Source organism: Rhipicephalus sanguineus, chromosome 3, assembly GCF_013339695.2.
Source record: "Rhipicephalus sanguineus isolate Rsan-2018 chromosome 3, BIME_Rsan_1.4, whole genome shotgun sequence".
Classification (NCBI taxonomy): Eukaryota; Metazoa; Arthropoda; class Arachnida; order Ixodida; family Ixodidae; genus Rhipicephalus; species Rhipicephalus sanguineus.
This window is the reverse complement of record NC_051178.1, coordinates 48,264,892-48,286,018: the sequence shown is the minus strand read 5'-3', so window position 1 is coordinate 48,286,018 and position 21,127 is coordinate 48,264,892. Positions and strand designations below refer to the sequence as shown.

The 21,127-nt window shown below is 49.2% G+C and overlaps 1 protein-coding gene across 2 annotated transcripts in view; it reads right to left on the bottom strand.

The window, feature by feature from the left end:
- Positions 1-3,197: 3,197 nt before the first annotated feature.
- LOC119386626 (monocarboxylate transporter 13) overlaps positions 3,198-21,127 on the bottom strand; it is a 173,959-nt gene continuing 156,029 nt past the window's right edge. For both annotated transcript variants that reach the window (XM_037653915.2, XM_037653914.2), the window contains 5 exons: positions 14,649-14,847; positions 13,053-13,327; positions 11,305-11,690; positions 10,225-10,350; positions 3,198-5,838 (listed from right to left, as the gene is read on the bottom strand). In XM_037653915.2, coding sequence (XP_037509843.1) covers positions 5,555-5,838; positions 10,225-10,350; positions 11,305-11,690; positions 13,053-13,327; positions 14,649-14,847 — 1,270 coding nt within the window. In that variant the 3' untranslated portion in view covers positions 3,198-5,554. The remainder of the gene's footprint in view (positions 5,839-10,224; positions 10,351-11,304; positions 11,691-13,052; positions 13,328-14,648; positions 14,848-21,127) is intronic.

The window sequence follows — 21,127 nt, the reverse complement described above, 5'->3', positions numbered from 1 at the left end:
ACACCATTATCTTGTTATACCCTGAAATCATGGTTAGCAAATGAGAGGGGTAATGAGAGGGGTAATGACTGTCTGTCATAATCATGTCCTAATGTGTATTTAGCACAGTATTTCTGCCAGCCTTTTGTTCCTTGCTTATGTGCCTTTGCACCGATATTGTAGATATAGATAAAAGCCTTTTCAGCCAAACTTTTGCTAGGATTGTATAAACAGGAATTATTCCCATTTTCTAGCTCTGTTTTTAATGACAGAGCACCTGACATTATATGAAAGAAACGATGTTGCAACATGTTGCTCATAATAATTACGCATATTTAAAATGTTTTTTGTACCACTTCAATTTATGTTTCATTCTGTGACTAAACACATAAATAAGTAATCGTGAATAAATGTCTTCATTTTTCCCCCTTTTCTGGCATTCAGACACGTGAGCATGGTCTCTGCTGCCTAAGCTGCGGCACGTGCTCATGGTTGCTTTAATGTAGCCTGCAATTCTGCACATAAAGGTATAGACACACAACGCATGTTCACTTATAGTTATTGTTTACACAGAGCAAAACTACATATTTTGTTATGCTATAATGAAACTGCTGGATGCATATCACGTACACTGCAAGCTTTGTGACAGGAAAGCAGTCTGTTCCGAGTCTGGTCTGACACTAAATTTATAGGTTAGCTGTTCTAACAATATTTGTGTATGAATGTATGTATGTGTTGATCAAGAGACTTATGGAAATATATATCCATCAAGTACAACACATGCATCATCATAACAAAATGAGTGGGGTTTTGGCTGTCCGCCGTCGTCACGTGCTCCCTTGTATTTAACACACAGAATGTTTTCCAGTATTTTCCCCTTGCACGTTTACAGGTTGGGATTGTACAACCAAGAATTTTTGGCATTTTCTGTCTGTTTTGATGACACAGCGGCTCACTGTGTGTAGAAAGAAACATTTTATAGCAATATGTTTCGTTCATATAAATTACTGTATTTTTCATACCACTACCCTCTGTAATGTCTCCGGCTTTGCAACAATAAGAAATAAATAAAAAAGTCGGTAATCTTTATCCACAAGTGTTTTTACTTTTTCTTCGTTTTTGCATTCAGACGTGCATGTTCTCGGCTGCGGGACTACATGTTCTCATGATTTCTTCAGTGTAGGCTGTGACCTCCTTCTACCCACAAAACGTAATGTACTTAATATTGTTTACATAGAGCAAAACTGTACATTTTTTATGCTGTAATCTATAGGTGCAGGTTGTGCTTCAGGCACATTTCAAGCTTTATGACATGAAAACAGTGTGCTGCTGAGTCTCGCAGACATCTGCAGCTGTGGTTTAACATTTTTATAGCTTGGCTGTTCTAACAGGTTTTATTTATGTATGTGTAGATGTGTTTGATCAAGGAACGCACCTACACCCCAATGCTTTAGTTCCTCGGCAGCATTTAATTATGCAGTTTTTTCCCCACCCTGAAAGACAGCTTTCCAGGCCGAGAGCCGTGCACAGCGGCACCACAATAGGTCAGCGTGCCGGAGGGTAACAACGTACACACACTAATGCTACCTGCCATGACAGACAGCTTTCCAGGCAGAGAGCTGCGCACAGTGGCTTCCACAATAGGTCGGCGTGCCTGGTAGTAACAACATACACACACTAACACTACCTGTGTGTTTCTTGTATATGTTGCCTGAAAGTCAAATTAGCACACATGCACGTTTAGGTCATGTTGTTTAAACGTTGTACAAACATCGCCACAATGTCTGGAATGTCACTGAACGTTGCTGCAATGTTATATTTAACGTTTCGTGGTGGTCAGAAAGGAGGACATTAAAGGGGCCCTGCAACACCTTTCTTAGTTATATTGGAATAGTCTCATTATTGACGTATGACTCTTCACGAGTCATATGCCGCAAAAATTTTTTGAATCCGTCAAGTCTAAGTGGTGTTACCAAATTATAGAGATCACGTTCCGCAGCTTTCTCCGTCAACTCAACGCCGCGAGCGCGCGGAAAGCTAGGCAGCGAGTCGACGGAGGGAGCGCAGAGGAGCGAGGCTCCGCCCAAAAGCGCCGGCGGAGTTTTTTTCTTCATTTTTTTTCTCTCTGACGTCTGGGCGCAACCACGTGGTCTGTGCCGCCACTTCCGGTCGGCTTGCATCGTTCTCGTCGAGCGGAGTCGATCGCACTGTGTATCGCGAGTGCTTGAAAACTGCGCGTCGGTTTGGTAATGTTGGGTGTGCACCTCGAACGCCGTAGTGTTTTCATCGCTCTGCCAACCATGGAAGCAAACCTGCGCGCTCGTTTGGAACGAATGACAGCTGAGATCGGTTTCGGCCCATACTCCGATACACCGCCTCGTAAGACGGCACTGGCAGACGACCCCGAAGCGCCGCCATTACCGGACGCCAGCATTGTTATCGGAGACACGCTGCGCCCCTGCCTCGGTCGGTCGTCAGAACGTGCCGACGATGCAGTTCTCAGCTGACGAGGCAACACTCGAACGGCTGCCACTCTCAACGGCAACCGGCGATGGCCAAAAGCACAGAAATATTCACGTTTTCGGCACTGCGCATGGCGAAGAAAACGGAACCACGCAACTACGAGCAGACGAGCTGTCGGTGAGACCGGAAGTGCTAATATTAATTTTTGTTCGGTGTTTTTAACGCGATAACATAATATAAACATACATATTATCTACTTATTGAACTCAAAATTAACAACGAAAGTAAGAATGAGGGTGTTATCGTGATTATAACATCAGCCAATGGTGGAACTGCCGACAATCGCGTCATATTTTGCCGACTAATACATCATTTGTCGAGAGAAGAGGGAGCGATTTTCAGCTGACTTTGAGAATTTATTGTAAATTCCAGGCCGTGCGCATCGCTATAATATTTGGCTCGCGTGTTCTCGGGAGCCTCTACTACCGATCGGCAGCGCTTTTTGAGCATGCTCGAAAAGTGTTGCAGGGCCCCTTTAAGCGCATTCACACAACGTTACCCACTGACATCTGGACACATTTAGGCAACATCATGGCAACGTTCTGCGTTACTTGGGTTATGGCCCATCAGAAGCCCCTTAGCTTAGTGGGATGGACTTGGACGATCGCATCTTGTATGGGGTCCGCACATTTTTTGTGCAGCACACACCGTGTCAGACACAGAAACAAGACAGCGCTAACGGGCTCTCCGTCCTGCACTTCTCCCATTCAAGGCTTTAATGAAGACGCGAAAGGATGTCAAAACAGAACAATGCGCGTAGCTGCGCAAAGGCCCAAGGCAGCAAGCATTCCAGTTCACCCTCTGCTCCCCGCTTACGTAACACAGTCGTTTGGATCACGTTTCACCACGAAGGCGTGAAAGAAGAGAACATAAAGACAGCATTAAACATTGAGTGAGTACGCACAACGTTGTCAAGTTTCTACAAGAAAAGCGCTAGACAGTCAGCACAGTTCTTACTCCGCTTGCTAGGCGGAAGGTCCGACCGCGCACTCGCACCACACCACAAAAAACACTTAAAACAGCCACGCACTCCATCAAGTTAAGAGAATGAGTTCAGGTGACACGGAGTTCATATATGAATGAAATGAGTGGGAACGCTTGCAGTCCGCTATAAAAGGACAGTTTCTTCGCCGCGTTCCGGAGCGCGGCCGCGGGCACAGGTGGATGGGTGCTCCGATAAGGTCACTTCAGGGCTCCTATTTATGCGGAGATGTACTACGCGCGCGAGTGTTATCACACTTTGTAGCTGCTTATGCACGAAATCTTGGGTTTCGGCATCCGCGCATGCGTTGTGAGCAGAGTTGAGGAAGTTGAGTGAGTAAGAGTTGAACACTAAGTTAGAAAAAAAGGGAGAGGTTAGCGTGAAATATATTTCACTCGGTATACACGCCGTCTCGCTAGACCCGCCTATGGCGAGCGCGTTCTGCAGGCGATGACACAATACTGCCAGAAATTAGTGTCCCCCCTTCCCCCTCTTCCACCCGACAAATGCTGCGCTCAGTATACTGTACTCTGCAAAGAGGCAGTACAACAGCATATCTTCCTCTGTGGCACATGACTTCAGTACAATTCAACGAAACACAGCACTTCGCGCACACCTCCAAACTAATATCGTTACACCACGGCAATGTACTCACGGACATACACCGTCCCGTACAAGCGGCCGCTATCACTTATGGAACGCTCAATTCCTTTCGACCGAGCTCTTTCAACAGAGCCACCGAGTAATTCTATAATCGCAAGCGCCGCATCACCGTACGATCAGGAAACGCGACACGTGATAACGCAGTAATGGCTTGGGCGCGAATCACACACTCAGTGAATAACTATTGCGTAAGCTGCGATTTGGCAAAAAACAGACGTCCTCGTCGCAAATGCAGTGAACAGGCGAAAACTTCCTTTTGGCAAAATTAGCCCTCTTAGGATCAGGGTGTACAGTTCTGCCACTTAGTGAAATGATAAAAAAAATATTGAAAGAAGAATGAAAAGTTTACACAAAGGCACCGCCGTGACTGTCGCAGTTACTGTTTAGCTGTCGACACTTGACCCGAAGAAGCTCGTACAGCTGCAGCCGGCGAGCACTGTAAGAGACGAAGCTGTAATCCTGGAGGACAGACACATCACTGGGGTTTTAGCCGCAAAGAACTCGGCCAGTTCACTTCGCTGCAGTGCAAGTCTAGGGGCTCGCGTGACTACATGTTCGAGAGTGACTTGTGATGTGTGCGGCCCTCCTCTCCGCTACTGCCACGGCAATGCTATGCAAAACGGACACTTGGCAACTGTGGATGACGTGCGATCGCAGTGCGAAACATCATCGCGACGCTCACAAGTAGCCGGCTCGGACAAGACGGTCTTTCCATCATGTTGCCGTCGGCCTTTCGTTCGGCACTCTTCGGTCTCGAAGCCAAGAGACGAGCACGCCCGAGCCGCCTCGTGCGCGGAACAAGGAACGCGGCGCACGATGCACCAGGACCGGAGGTGCGAGGCGTGCGCCCGTGCTCTTGGCACGTGCCGTACTTCTAGTAAGGCCGGAGAGTCCACCGCACAGCTTCAACAGCACTGGTCGGAAAAATAGCGAGGCATTCACGAACGCTGCCCCAGGGAAAATAGGAACGGTGACCGTTGTCTGTGGATCTCTCCGAGGGAACCTTTTTCGGCATGCAATCATCAGCTTGGTGCCTCGCCCTTTACAGTGCGGTGCATATATACGGTCGACGTATGCGAGCCGCAGGCTCGAAGTCATGCCGGGGAATCTCGAGAACCTCGCCTACACGACGACGCTTGGGCGTCAGCCGAAGTATACGCAGCGGACGTCAGGCATACCGTCGCGATGGCATGGCTCTCGATGTCTTGCCGAGCGGTCCTTGCTTCGGATAAGCTGCCCTTTTGCCCCGGTGCCAGCGGGGACACAATATGAGTGGTGCTTGATTGATGTGCGGCGCTACGCTCAAGCTGACGCGTCGCTGCGTAGCAAAGGTGCCCGGCTGCTGGTCGACTCATCGCTCCGCTCGCCCGCCCTTTAATCACGTGGGCAGGGGATGAGTGGCCGGGCTCACACGTTGTGTGGACCGTGGCCGTTGAGCGACGAGGAGAGGGTGATTGTATGTCCGTGGCTGGAATCGGTGGTGTCCTCCCGGAACGAGCTGCTGCCAGACTTGGCTGTGCCGCTGGTCGTCGTCGTGGTTGTTGTGGTGGTGCCGACGGCCGGCTTCTCCTCCTGACCCTCGCAGCGTTGCGCGCAAGGGATGACAAACAGCATGACGCCTCCGAACGCGATCATGGCGCCGGAGAGGAAGAAGCCTGGGTCGTACGACCCAGTGTAGTCATACAGCCAGCCTGCGCACGAAAGAAACAAGGGCGTCACGTTTGTTTCATACGCCTGCGAAGGACCTGTATTCATTGGTACGGAAAGGTTTAGTCCTAGGAGAGGTGCAATAAGAACAGAAGAGCTCTACTCAAAATGTGCTAATTTTGAGAAAGAAAGAAAAATTTGGGATGGAATCCACACAGATTTCCTTTGTAAAGGTTTAGTCCTAGGAGAGGTGCAATAAGAACAGAAAAGCTCTACTCAAAATGTGCTAATTTTGAGAAAGAAAGAAAAATTTGGGATGGAATCCACACAGATTTCCTTTTGTAAAGCCTGACCGTATTCGTGAATAACGTGTCAAAGATATAGATTGCGCTGGCACCTTGTCTTATGAAACGTTCCAGTAAAAGGACTGTTCGCAAGTATTGGCCCGAGCCCGTATTTAAAAAAAAAATAAGAAGGCTCACGACAAATGGGTGATTGTCTTCGGCAAGGAAGTGTTCTAACGAAGGCAGTAAAGTGCCACTGTCGAGACGCTGGCTGCGTGTTGAGGCTTCCTTTGTTTGCCCGCTCTGTTAAAGGAGTACTGACACAAAATTTTGAGGGCGAGATAACTTGTGGGATAGCTTTTTATGGACACACACGCATCATCTACAATATATTAACTGTTAATATAGGCTAGAACATATTTAAAATCAGTATTGAAGCGCGTGTCACGCAACTGGATGAGAAGCGCCCCACCACACGACGTCGACACCAACTTGGTTCTAATGTAAACGACCAACAGCCACCTGCATCGCGAGTTTGTGTCGGTTGCCATAATTCTTGCTAGCGCTCTCTCCCAGCAGACACTTTCAACGAAAAGAGGGGGCACCTCCTTTAAGGGTTATTCACACGGGGGACAAATCCTTAGGGGAGGAGCGGGGATTGCGGATCACGTGGGCAAGATTGGGCGCGACCACTCCGCGCCTCCTCGGGGGAGACGGGGACTTTTTCCCCGACAGGACAAACGATTCCCGCGCTGTGGGGGAGAAAACGGATTTTCTGGCTGGTGCTTGGCCGCATTGTCGGAGTTGCTCCTACTGCGGCAACCGTTTTGCAATCGCTTCGTGGGTGTGTTGGCCGCAGCCACGGTGGGCGCGATGACCAAACGTAGCGACGATGCTACTTTTTTTTTTCGACCGTTTAATAACATGCGTACTTGTGGGACACCAGATCCGAGGCTCGCTAAACCTGAATGCTGTGTGAGAGGTAATTTTCACGCAGATGGCAGACCGCTACCGCTACTATGGCCCATATACCGGCCACTAATATTAACTTGTGTTTCTCGAATGTGGTGATTGAGATGTGCAGTTTGACGTTGCCAGTTTTCTTGAGCCCGTTTAAACTGACGTCGCCCATATTCCTGAAATAACGACTTCACACAAATAAAAACATAACGCATATTTGGAGTATATACTAATGATGAAAAGCAGTAAAGAATAGCTTCGAACGAATTTTCTAGATGTTTAGTGGAGCGTCGCTGGCTCTCGCAGACTACACAGTTCTCAAGCAGAAGGCTCCGGCTGGCTATACGTAATTTCAGCGCTATGACGAAGAAACATTTTGAAGCTATGATGAGCAAAATTATCTGCATTGAACACCAGCTTAGTGCCCACCTGATTGTCGACTTATGTAGGCTATAGGAGGTTCCCACATTATGCATATACTTTACTTAAAAATATTTTAAAGGGCCGCTGGAAGCGTGATGGATGATTCATAACAATGGAAACTTGCGCTAGTTGGTAGGCGTTCATCTTTGGTTGATGCAGCGCACACGGGACGAGGACAAAGAATAAGAAGCACAAGACAGGCGCTGCCTCGCAACTAAATTTTATTAAGAAATACAAACGTATATATAGGTGATGTGTATCATAACTGAAAAGCCCCAAACAAGGAAATGCAGATAAACTCTAGTATCATATTTTGCAATTACTACTTAAGTAGATAAATTCTGCATCACTGAGCAAAATTGACGGCAGGCTGGAACACTTATCGCCTTTCGTTCGAATGTGGAAGGCCTCAATGACTTCTCTTGCTATCTGTTGTCTATGGTGCGACAGTATCGTGGTGTCGCTAAAGAAGGGTGCGCAGTCGCATTTGTGACAATGGGCGGCAAGATTGAACGGCTTTGTCCCTGGCAAGGAACATTGGTGTTTTCTAAGACGAACGTTAACGTATTTTCCGCTCTGGCCTATGTAAGCTTTTCCGCATTATAATGCTATATCTGATAAACAATGACTTCCTTGCAATCTGTATAGTGGTAAGTCTGGTTTATTCCACAGTTAGCAAGAACGCTTTCATTGCCTTTGCTTTGCTTATTAATGCTTTTCTGCACTTTTGCGCACATGGATGCAAGCTTATGTGGAGACGAAAAAAAAAAAAGAAACTACGTCAACACCGTATCGTTTCACAACGTTTTTCAAACCGTGTGCCACTCGGTGAGCGTACGGTATGACCGTGTACTTTTTTTTTGCTCAGCTGGTCCGTTCATCATCCCCAGCCTGTATTCCATTTGTCTTCAAACGTTTGCGCATCTTTTCGCAGGCTTGGGCAATGACGTGTTCTGGAAAGCCCGCTTGCGTGAGTCTTCCAACTTCTTCGTCAAAGCTGATTGGTAGCCCATCCTGACAAGATTTCTGCAGCGCAGACCGAACGCAGGAAAAGGCAATGCCCTGCTTTATCATTTTTGAATGGCTGGATGTGAAATTTAGTAAAGGCTTAAGTGAGCGTGGATGACAGCGCCAACACACCAGCGTAGATAAAAACTCGAACTACATGTCAAGGAGCTGGAGAGCTCCTTCCTTTATCGTTTCCACCCTGAAGTTTAGGACGCGGCCATTCTCGCGGAACACTTTCAGAATGTTCACCGAGTGTCCACAATAATCACCAAATTCGAAAAGCACCAAACAATCATCAACATAACGGAAAACATGTTTGATCAGTCTCTCCAGACCTTCTGTCAACTTCCCGTGCACAAAGCTCACGAAAATTTCAAGAACAGGAGATAGGAGTGACAGCAACAGGGGATAGGAGGGATGGGAGTGATATGAGGGTTAAAAGGAGAAGTGGGAGCGTAAAGCATAGCCATGTATAGTATATTATAGCAAGAGGGTAGGAAAGGGAAGTGAGGGTGAGTAGGAGGGAAAGAAGGAGGGCCACGCCACCAGCTCAGCTGTTTTTGTCAGTCTTCGCACCATTAGTACCTAGCTGACCCAATTTCTTTACGCCGTGTAAGACACACAAGCCTCAGGTCCCTCTAAGAGCCATGGTCCCTGAAAGAAGCACGTGGCTACGCGCGATATCTGGATTCCTCAAGAAACACATGGCACGGCCAGCTGTAAAAGATCTGTTTAGGATCACCGATTCGCGTTTGTTGGAGACGTTCTTGAGGGAAGGCAACACGGGATGCTGTGCCGCGGCCGTCATTGATGTTCAAGACTTATTCTATTCTTCGTAGCGTCAAGGCATGTTTCACGCATTTTAACGACGAGGCAGAGTTTGTCAAAAGAAGCAATGTGTCGGTGGAAACGTTTCTGGAACTTCTGGCTCTATATTTGGACTCCACTGCAGCAAGCTGTCGAAAGTTTTCAAAATGGTGAGTCAAAGGAAATAATCTGCTAGCCTGCCACTAAGAGATCCGTGTCATGTTCAACATAAGAAGGAAAACCAATATAAGCCGTGTCCAAGCAGTTGTGTAGCAGGTGCCCTTAACGTGCGGGAGCTATTATGTTGGTGAAACCAGAAGGTGCATTAATATGAGGTTAAGGGAACACGAGCGATCACTTTCTAAGAGCCCGGGTTTGCATTTGCCAGCGCACTGCTGGGAGTGCTGTTGCGAGCCGGTTTTTAATGATGCGAGCGCCACTTCCAGGGAAAGCGGATACTGCATAGGCCGCAGGGTAATAAGGCTTTCCACATCAAGAGAAAGGGAGAGGGATGCGTCAGCCAACGCTCTATAAGTCGGTCGGACAAGGAGTATGTATGTCTGCGTTCTACATGCTACTATTGATTTGCGTAGCCTTCCACATGCACCTGATTGAATTCATATTCTTTGTTTTCGGTACCTTGATAAACGTCTGTGACACGTCGTCTTTGCTGGATGTTGATTAAGGTCGATTATGTTTTCTTTTAATAAATCAGTTGTCAGTCCCTTCTCGTTCTTTCTTTGTGACCCGTATGCTGCACAGTTTGCTAGAAAATGAACCTGTACCCACTCGCCCGGCTTTCAACGCTTGTTCCTCAATTTTAGCTTTTCCCTAAGAAAGCAGCTTTTAAAAGTCACTTTTATTGCCTAATTTTATGGCACTGCCCCTTATAGCCCTTTTTTTTTTAAACGCACTCTGAATTTCGGGGACGGAGTGAAATTGTCTCACCAGTCACCGGTGGTCCAACGAGACAGGCAACGCCCTCGAAGAGAAGCAGCAGCCCGAAGGCGTTGGTCAACCTTTCCAAGCCAAGGATGTCCACCAGGATCACGGAGGTAAGGCTCACGAAGGCGCCTGCATGGAATCGCTCACTCATAAGTGCCGCTCGTCGGTGACAATTACTCCGATTTGAGCACCAACTCCACCACGAAACCGCGCTCAGGTTCTCGGCGCTTCGGCGCTTTGAAGTGTACAGTTCCTGAGGAACACTTAATAATGGAGTTGGTAATTCACACTGAAGATAAACAGAGCGAAAAAGCACGGCCAACGAAAGGCAAACACACAGGACAAGCGCTGACTTCCAACTGAATTTTTATTGACATGAAAGCGTCATATGAGTATCTGCGGGAACAGTTAAAAAAAAAAGGAAGGACAGGAAAAAGGTGCGCTGACAAAAAAACGTCAAAAAACATTAACAGCCACGGTGACCTGCTGCGCAAACCCCCACATTCGTTGGCTGTGCTTTTTTGCGCTGTTTATCTACAGACTGAGAGACACTGAAGGAAGTTGGCCTCCACCATGGCGTTACGGGAATGTCTTTCACATATTTCAGTACGGGTGCACGCAGCGTCATCTCTTGGAGGCGGCTGTGGGCACCGCCTAACTGCATGGTAAGTATGCGACGAAATGTTTTGTCTTACGAAGAAAGCTTGTTATCAAAATTTACATAAGCTTATATATACTAAAGATCCACTGGAACATTCTGATAAACATTAAGTATCGTGCCACAAAGTGGACAGGCTCCCATGGTGATTGAATATCTGACAACACTTTGTGGTACGCTATTGCAGTTTTACCAGACCTTGTACAAGGATGTTTCAGAGGGCCTGTCGTCTAAAAACCATGAGAAAATTTAGGGCAACTAGCTTTGCTCGTATAAGATATAACATTTTTTTTGTCTATTTCCCATTCGCTGCGGGGTGCAGGGCCGCTGGCGATATATGTTGCGACGTGCACCTGTCCCGAAATACTGGCCATGCACAACTACCATCTTCGACATGTAAAAGAAATATCGAGCGTGCTACATACCCGAGGTGGCACCGAAGATGACGCAGTAGACGGTCATGGCAATGGCGCTCTGCGCCGCGTAGCTGAACGCCGTGGCGAGGCCGCACAGCGTCAGGTTGGCGTTGTACAGCCACAGCCGGTTCACGCACGACTTGTCACTCAAGTAACCCAGAATGACGCGGCCCAGCGTGTTGGACAGACCGATGCAGGAGAGCAGCAGGCTGCCGGTCTCCTCGGGTATGTGGAGGTCTTCGACGGCACGGTCTTTGGTGTACACGTAGGGAACGTTGAAACCCACGCTGGTGAAGAAGTTCGACGTGGCGAACAGCAGGAAGACGGGAGACTTGAGCAGCGTGAAGTTGATCATCTCGCGCAGCGCCGCCTCCATCTCGCTCGAGCAGAAGAACCTGCGCAGGATTATCCACCCATTGTGAGATGTCCCTTGCAAGCGAAAAGGGAGCTACTGAAAACGAATTCCAGTCAGAATACCGACGTCAATAGGGAGAAGTTTAACAAAACTGAAGAGAGTATATGTTGTCTCGTCAAATAAGTCTTCGCCGCAAGCTCAGGTCCACCACGTTACTCTGCGCACTTTATGCCCACGACCGCTGTTTGGGAGCTACAGCTCATAATCACAGGGATTTGTTTGAGAGTGAAACGTTGAGGTGCCCTACATCGCCTCCTTCATATGAATTCAAAGCTGTTTTTTTTTTGGGTAGTCCGGAGTGCTGTTGTTTAAATTCCTTTAGATTTCATCTATAGATTCATCTACCAATATATAATCAAGTGTTGGTTGACAGTGCATAGGTGCCGACCAATCAGAGTCACCACCTTCCAGCCATGAAACCGTGGACAATTTCAAAGAGATACCCATAACTCGCATGCCTGAGGTACCTCCCCTGAACCATAATAAAATGTTCCAATACAGAAGGTAGAAACTGCGCACGCACAGCACATTGGTGGAAGCATTGGTCAAAGCCGGTTGCTCTGCAAACAAAGCCTACTCTGTACGATCTTCTCGTCAATTTGAGTGTTCTCATTTAACTGAGGTGAGAGCTCACTGACCTTAACGCTTGCGCTATTGTTCTTGGTGAAGCCTACTTCTAGGTGAAGCCTACAAGAATGACGCTACTGTGCTCTTAGTTTAGCGGAGTGTCTGCTCGTTCTCTTTTATGCACCTGTTTAGGCGTGCGCACAGGGGCGGGGGGGGCGGCCGCCCTAGCCTCCCCCCCCCCCGCCATTCATCTGAGGGGGGGCGCCAAGTGTCTACCTTATACCTTTACTCAGTCAGGCATGTCCCGTCATTGTTTAATGGGCTGAATTTTGGGCATGCAGCTTCTTTTACGATAATGGCGGCCGAGGTTCCCTGATGTTGCTTGCCAAGAACTGCATGTTTACTTCCCACTTTTACTCCTGGAAAGCCGGGGACCAAGGACGGGCACTTCTCAGAAGGACGTCATGGCTTCATTTTTATTTTTGCATCCGTTGCGAAGCTTGTTTTCTCTCGGACTCGACAAACGGGTGCGGCGGGAGGGGAAGGCGCTGAAGTGAAACTTGCCCCCCCCCCCCCTAATGGTGAAGCCTACGCACGCCTGTGTACACCTGTGTAGTCCATGTTGGTTAATATAAAGATGCCGGAAGCGTGTACATTTGTAGCGACGAGGGCGAGGAGCGGCTCGTGTGTCACCTCGTTTGTTCGGTGTTTCAATCGCTTATCTCGTAATCCGTAATCAAGCCCTAGCTTTGTCAGAAACGGCGAGAGGACGCACTTCTGTATGCGGCTGCGTTCGTCCGAGGTGGGCACCGTGACCGACTTGATGGTGCGCAGCGAGGTGACGCTGAGCGACATGTCGCGCGACAGGAAGGAGGACGAGGCGCGGTACTCGGGCGGCAGGTTCTGCAGGCTGCCGCTGTAGAAGATGTCCTTGCGCACCAGCAGGCTCCTCGGGCACGGGTGCAGAGGGGGCGCTGACGGTCCCGTCGGGCTCGGTGGACTCGAGCCGGCAATATGCACGCACGACATGGACGTCTTCTCGTCCTCCAGCTGCGGACGGAGGGTGAGAAATACGACATAGGGCACACAGAGCTTTCTCCGTGCGACATAAAGTGCTATGACAAGAAAATAGCCGGCATCAGTATTCTTTGAAAACAGCGACAGCCGCTGCAAGTCAGCGTATCTTCCTGCCAGAGCAGTATCTCCGGCTGCTTGGCCTGTTATATGGAAAGCTCAGAAGTGATAAAAAGGACAAGGACGAAAACACTTCTTACGGAAGGTGCGTTGCACCTTGTCACCGTCCTTGTCCTTTTAGCTCTATACGCAAATTTCTGTAACATCGTGCTTGTGCGCTAGACATCGCAAACTAGGGCAATACAAGTAAAAAAAAGGGCTTGAACTCCTTCAACGCGACAATCATGTCGCGATATGCACGGCATAGACTCTCCGTTGGCAGAATTTCAGAATAGCCAATAGTCGCATTTGTGAGAGGAGTGCTCTGAAAAGCGCGCTGTCAAAAACGCACTTCACTCGACCTTCAAATTTCCTAGCCCTGATTTTTTTCTTTCTCTCGAGTGGTAGTTCTATACTGCGTGCATCAAGTTGTCATTCCTCTCAGTACACACTCGCATGCTTTCCACATCGCATCCATAGTGTCAGTTGTTATAGCACTTGGACATTATGTGCACATCTCGTCATCATACACAAATATTAGCAGCGGCGAAAATTCACGTGGAGTGTCCCTATAGTCGATATTGCAATAAAAAAAGTATGTTTTGCCGCAAGGGCGAAGTAATGAATGCGATAGCAACAAGGTGGAATGTTATACAAGGCTAGCAGCTAACTCGTTTAGCATTCAAACTGGTGCAACTGAACAGAACACCGGCGTAAGGAAACGCGGCCGCTACAGCGAGCGAAGCGACCTTCGAGCTGCCTATCGCTTTAACGCAAACTTAACGGTGAGAAGGCAGCCCGTACAAAGGTATGAGCTGTCTGCTGATCCCTGTCAAGGTAAGAGCACGCGCGACCGCGCTTGTTTAGCCTAAGTACAGTGTTTCTAACCGAGCCACGCAGCCGGCTTTCCGGGACTCCCCCACCCGGCATGAGTCTTTCGTGCGACCTAAGATGGACGGCCCGTTTCCTCTCCGCTTGAGCAGCGATCGTCGACTACACTCGCACACAGAACACGCGTGCGGCGACGTTATTGATTTGGACTTTGTGCGGAACTTCACGGCGGCCTGGCGCTGGCGGCGACGGCACATATTCGCCGGGATTGTCCATATGACTGCTATCGCAAGAAAACCACATTAGCTTTCTTCGATATGTCTCCCTCCCTTTTCGAACGGTAAGAGGAACCCAGCGAATGTCTTACCGTGAGCAGGGGCAGGGTGACGCCTCCGCCGGCGGCGCGGGCGAACAGCGCAGAGCGGGGTCGCCGGTTGCGGCGCCCATCCGACTGCTGCTCGGCGGTGTCGGCAGCCTGGACAGCGGCGATGGTTCCCGTTGAGAGGGACAGCTCGCGGGACGCCGAGCACGAGCTGAGGCCGCCGTTAAGTCGGGGCGCGCCCTCCCTGCAACGATGGATTGGTACACAGGTCAGAGCTCACACTTTTCCGAAGACTGCGACCGACAAGGTTACGTGCAGTGGCCGCGCGAGCAGGTCATCTTGAACAACACTTTGAACTGACTACGTCATGTTCACAACTTCAAGCCAACATAAACACGTAGATATTGAGAATCGTAGAGAGCTACACTGATTACGCCGCCCCCAAAATCATGGACATCCACCATCTTTGCTTCGTACTTAGATTTTCATCAGCGTAATTGGAACAAGAAGCCCATATTGAATAGCGCTTTAGACTAGTTGGTATGTCAACACTACTTGCGAGAATCAACCTAAGGACAACGCGCAAATCGGTTACAAAGACGAGCGCTATCTTTGTCACTTTGTCCGTCCACTTTAGCATTAGCGCTGTACGTAACTCTCACCAGTAGCCTGTATCCAAGCTCTCGCGAGACAGATTACTGGGTCTGTTCCTTTGTGAAACACGGACACGCGGACGCATATATCATCGCCCTGGCACGTCTGGTTAGCTTCATTTTCGACTTTTAAGACGCATAAAATCGCTGCACATAAATTAGCCTGCCGCGATCAATCGGTTCCGGTGTAGTAAACATGTGAAGATCTACGGCACGAATAATACAAATTACTTTAAAATTATCTCTCGCTATTGTTGGTTATGGCTACGTGATGGAACAATGATTTGAAATTAGAAAATGCAGTGCTTCTTCAAAGAAGAAATCTGGACCATTTTATTTTTATTTGTTGAGATACAGCGTGAGTTGCGTGGAATTCCTGTTATGTTTTATACGACATATTACGATCTGAATTTATAACGGCTCGAAAATCGGGATTCTCACGTTTATACTTACCCGAAGAATTTACGAAAAACAAAGAAACAAGCCGCGTGGTACAGCAGGAGTTCTCTCCATGGAAATCCGTAATTTGCATTTTAACGAGGCCGCAACGCAAACAAACAAGGCTGCCTGTCGAACGCAAGACTATGTTTGTTTGCTTTTCTTTTCAATCGACGAGGAGTTGCGCGGGAGCCCCAACTCGGTCATTTAATACTGAGAAACCATGCTGGCTTTCAAAGTACTCGGTTAAGCGTGATATGTTAATAAAGTCGAACTTCGGTGAGTGCGCGTTTGAGCTGCAGTTGGCTGTATAAACTAACATTATGGAAAGGAGCAACGAGAGCTGACAAAAGGAGAAACCTGCTATATATTAGTGCTTAAAGGAAGATACTACACGAATACTTCTTTTATTAAATATGTAGCCCATACCGATGAAACTACGGCATTTGCATAATTTTTTATGTTGCTTACAGACATTTCGTTGAGGTTTCAGGGAGTTATACAGTATTCTTTTTGTACCATGACAATGTGTAAAATATAGGGCCTCTTGCCTTCACTCTCTCTGTCGATAAGCTTACATATTTAAGGGCCATTAATGCCTCATATTCCCCTGCAACAACTCTACAATGTGGAAACCTTGCTACAAAGTGCGTAAAAGATATGTTAACGAGTGGTTAAAATTAGAACGAGAGCAATCGGAAAATGTTCAGACCGCAGTAATCGGTTACCTGAAATTCGCAATAAATATGTAAGTAAAATCAGAGTTTAAGTGAGATAACGGCACTCCTTACGTGTAAAAGAAAATATGCAGAAAATTTAATTTACATCCGAACATCACAGGTACCAGAAAAAGAGATAGCCAGACTCAAGAAGCTGCCGCAAATTGCATGTTGGGAAAGGTGAATTTTGGAAGGTAAAATTGAAAGTTCTTTTTAAGTACGAACCGCAAATGCACGAACTAAAAATGCAAATGCACGCAACCTTTACAATGTAGTGACCTCTACAACGAAGCATTGTGATGGTTCTTAGCGTTGCGTTATAAAAGTTTTCGCTTGTATTAAATTTTTTATCGTGACCTACAATTATATTGCGACATTGCTTCATTCGTGTCGAAATCCTCAGTTGACAAACAGAAACTTACTTGACCTACAAGTCGAGCCTTCAATGGTGTTTCTTTGAAGGCACTAATTTATTCTGGAGCCCAGGTGCCTATAATAGGCGCTAACCACCATCATCAACTAAAAATGGTTCTCACGCTTGGTACCACGCACTCTACGCCACATCACGCGTCGCCAATAGCGGCACTGTTGCCGCCAATGTAACGTACGTGTACTGCTCGAATACGCATTGCCGGCGGCAGCCATGCGCCAGTCCTCTTTACCGTGCTGACCGATTACCACCATTCTTGGTCTCGACTTTATGGCGACGCATTCTGCGCTGATCCGCTGTTGCGCCAGATACCATGTGCCTGAAATGTGTTCTAGCCTCGAACTCAGTAACAGCATCTGCATACCACAGCCTTTGTCCGCCTACCTCCTAAAGCCTCGACATTACCCGTGCCAGACGGTGCGACACACCACCGCGCCCTATACTCCTTCGTGATTAGTGCCGCTAAACCGACATGCCCCCCGTTACCACTTTGGCTACTACATCAAGGTGTATCGACGGCCACACCGCGTTCGTTAACAGATGACAATATTCACATCACACTACTCCCTTCATTCGCGTAGTAATGTTTTCATGACAATATGTCGTAACTAAACTGCCTCTTGACGGTTACATGGGCCAGGGGCGTAGCAAAGGGGGGAGGGGGGTTCAACCCCCTCCTCCTTCCCCCCCCCCCCGAAAATTTTCAATTTTGCTTGCGTATAGATATACTGCCGCGTCCATATTTGTGTCTGTCTATACGCTGGCGACGACAAGGAAGACAACCGGTGCGCTCGAGAGGCGCAGCGGAAAAGACTGAAAAAGAAGACGTTCTTGGCGGCTGCACGCCTTCAGCGCTATCTTGGAGTACGACACGCCGTACGCCTTTCTAAATAAAGCCCCCGTGTTTTATAACCGCGAAGCTGGTGGAGGTGCTGGGTACCATCGCCTCATGATCGGTACTCCTGTGAGCAGCCCTGCATCCAGCCCCACGAGACCGCCACGCGTGGAGACGCCTGTACACCGCTCAAACCGTCGCCTGCAAGGTCTGAGACCAGAATTTATCCTTTTACAAGGACCCACACTGCCGACAGCCACCCCTGCTCAGGAAATGGCTTTTTCAAGGAGCCCTACGCAGGTAACGGTCCAGAATCTTCGGATTCCCGAACCATTTCACAGCCGCCCGAACGAAGATGCGGAAGACTGGCTTGAGGAGTTGGAACGGGTAGCGAAGTCGAACCACTGGAGCCCCGACGAGAAGCTCTTCCACGTATACTTTGCCCTTGAAGACGGTGCGAAGACGTGGTTCATAAACCGCGAGGCAACACTGACAACATGGGACGAGTTCTGCCGTCGGTTACGCGAGACCTTCGGCAACACAGACCGACGTGAAAACGCACAACGCCTTCTTGAGTCACGCATCCAACAGCTACATGAAGGCGTCGCCATGTTTGCCGAGGATATGGTGCGTTTGTTCCACCGCGCTGACCCCAACATGTCCGAGGCTAAGAAGCTAAGCCATCTCATGAGAGGCGTCAGAGAACAGCTGTTTGTTGGTCTCGTGCGCAATCCGCCGACAACAGTCGACGAGTTTATCAGGGAAGCCACCGCAATAGAGCGGGCGCTGCAGCAACGGTACCATCAATGCGATCGCCGAGCCACCGGTGCACCTGCAGGTGCCGCAGCACTCACTGCGACCGATGAGTGTTCTCTACGCGTACTCATTCGACAGATCGTGCGCGAGGAGATTGCAAAGGAGAACGCAAGGTGCACATCGCCGTCGCAATCGCCGCAGCAGCAGGAGTTCACGGTTGCATCCGTCGCTGAAGTCGTCCGCCAGGAACTTCGGCAAGCGTTTGCCTCTCCCGAGCAATACCCTGATGCGTCGTACCAGCCCAACGCATATACCTACGGTGACGCTGTACGTCGTCCATTGGCTCCAGAACTATCGTACCAGCCGGACGCATACAGCTATGCAGACGCTGTTCGTCGACCGTTGCCCATGCCCGCGCCGCAGTACCGCCAACCGCCACCTGTTGCAGCCTGGGCCCAGCAGGATCCCATAAGGCGACCTCAACTGCGTAAGACGGATATATGGCGCACTGCGGATCGTCGGCCACTGTGCTACAATTGTGGAGAGCCAGGGCACATTTACCGTTTTTGCCCCCATCCTCCAGCTGGGTACCGCGGAAGTGCACCTGCTGCTACGCGCCGACAGTTTTGTGAAAGCCGCGCCCCCATCGACGACGACCTGGCTGGCCGGCAGGAGAGCTCCGCTACCTTCCGGACGCGCTCACCATCCCCGGCTCGTTTTGCTTCACCGAGCCGCCGTAGTTTTGCTGACGCCGTTAGAGGTCGGTCTCCCAGCCCACGGCGGGGAAACTGAAAGCAGCGACCTCTGGGGGGAAGGTTGCAGGTCCTCGAATTGCCGAAAATCCCCCATTGTTGCCGAAACAAGAGAACGACGAACAAGAAGATTACGCCGAGAAAACTGTGACTGCCGACCTCACCGTGACAATTGATGGGCTTGAAGTGACGGCCTTAGTCGATACTGGCGCAGACTGTTCTATTATAAGTGAGCGACTGGCAGGCGAACTCAAGAAAGTCAGAACGGAATGGATGGGCCCTTATATTCGAAATGCTGGAGGCCAGGTAATGACGCCTTCAGGCAAATGTACAGCAAGACTCACGATCGGGAATAGAGCTTTTGTAGCCTCATTCGTGATCCTACCGGAGTGCTGCAAGCCTCTAATACTAGGAATGGACTTCTTAAGGGAGTACGGCGCCGTTGTCAACATACGTGAAGGCGTTATAACATTTGCCTCTGACAATCCCGTGACCTCGGACGCAGGCCAAGACCCCAGGGCGTTACGTGTGGCATACGAAGACGTCTGCGTGCCGCCGCTGTCATGTAGCCTTGTTTCCGTCAGTTGCAGCGTGCAGTGTAATGAAGACGCCATAGCCGAACGTGTAACTGCCCTTCTCTTCCGTCAAGGCGTTGCCATCGCTCGCGGCATCGTCAGCTTAGTTGATGGCCGTACAGAGGTGCTACTTACCAATTTTACGAACGAGCGCTGGCACATTGGTAAAGGCACTGCTGTGGCATACCTCGAGAAACTCGACTACTCTTACGACTGCCTTGCTATGCAAGGGGAAGCAACGGCTCGTACAGCACCGCAGGCACCAGATGTCGACATCGGCCCAAGGTTAACGCCCACTGAAAGATGTCGTCTTATGGAACTTCTTGGCCGGTTCAAGGACTGCTTTTCCTCGACGTCACGAGTGGGTCAAACGCCGCTGACTAAACACCGTATAATCACGGAAGAGACAGCAAGGCCCATCCGACAGAACCCATATCGCGTCGCTCAGAAAGAACGTGAGGTCATACAGCAGCAGGTCAAGAAGATGCTAGAGGATGATGTGATCCAACCATCAAAAAGCCCCTGGGCATCACCGGTGGTGCTCGTGAAAAAGAAAGATGGCAGCTTGCGTTTCTGCATTGACTATCGTAAGCTCAACAACGTTACGAAGAAAGATGTTTATCCGCTGCCACGGATCGACGACTCTTTGGACAGGCTACGGCATGCGCGCTACTTCTCGTCAATGGACCTTAAAAGTGGATACTGGCAAATAGAAGTAGATGAGCGTGACCGAGAAAAGACCGCATTCGTGACGCCTGACGGGCTTTATGAATTCAAAGTCCTCCCTTTCGGTTTATGCTCGGCCCCAGCCACGTTTCAAAGGCTCATGGATACCGTTCTGTCCGGTCTGAAATGGAAAACGTGTCTTGTGTACCTTGACGACGTGATTGTTTTTTCGGCAACGTTTGAAGAACACCTAAAACGGCTGCTGTCTGTCCTTCAAGCCATACGGTCCGCAGGACTCACATTGAAACCAGAAAAATGCCACTTCGGCTTCGAAGAACTCCAGTTCCTGGGGCATGTGGTCAGTCAGGAAGGTGTTAAGCCGGACCCAGATAAAACTGCAGCCGTCGCAAAGTTCGCAAGGCCTGTAGATAAGAAGGCGGTCCGACGTTTCCTGGGTCTTTGTGCCTATTACCGGCGATTTATAGCGGACTTTGCGCACATCGCCTCTCCACTCACGCGGCTCACAAGGGAAGATGTTGCGTTTGTATGGGGCGAAGAGCAAGAAGCGTCGTTCAACGAGTTGCGGCAGCGTCTACAAACTCCGCCCGTACTCGCTCACTTCGATGAGGATGCACCAACAGCCATCCATACAGACGCCAGCAATGTGGGCCTCGGCGCTGTTCTTGTTCAGTGCCAAGAT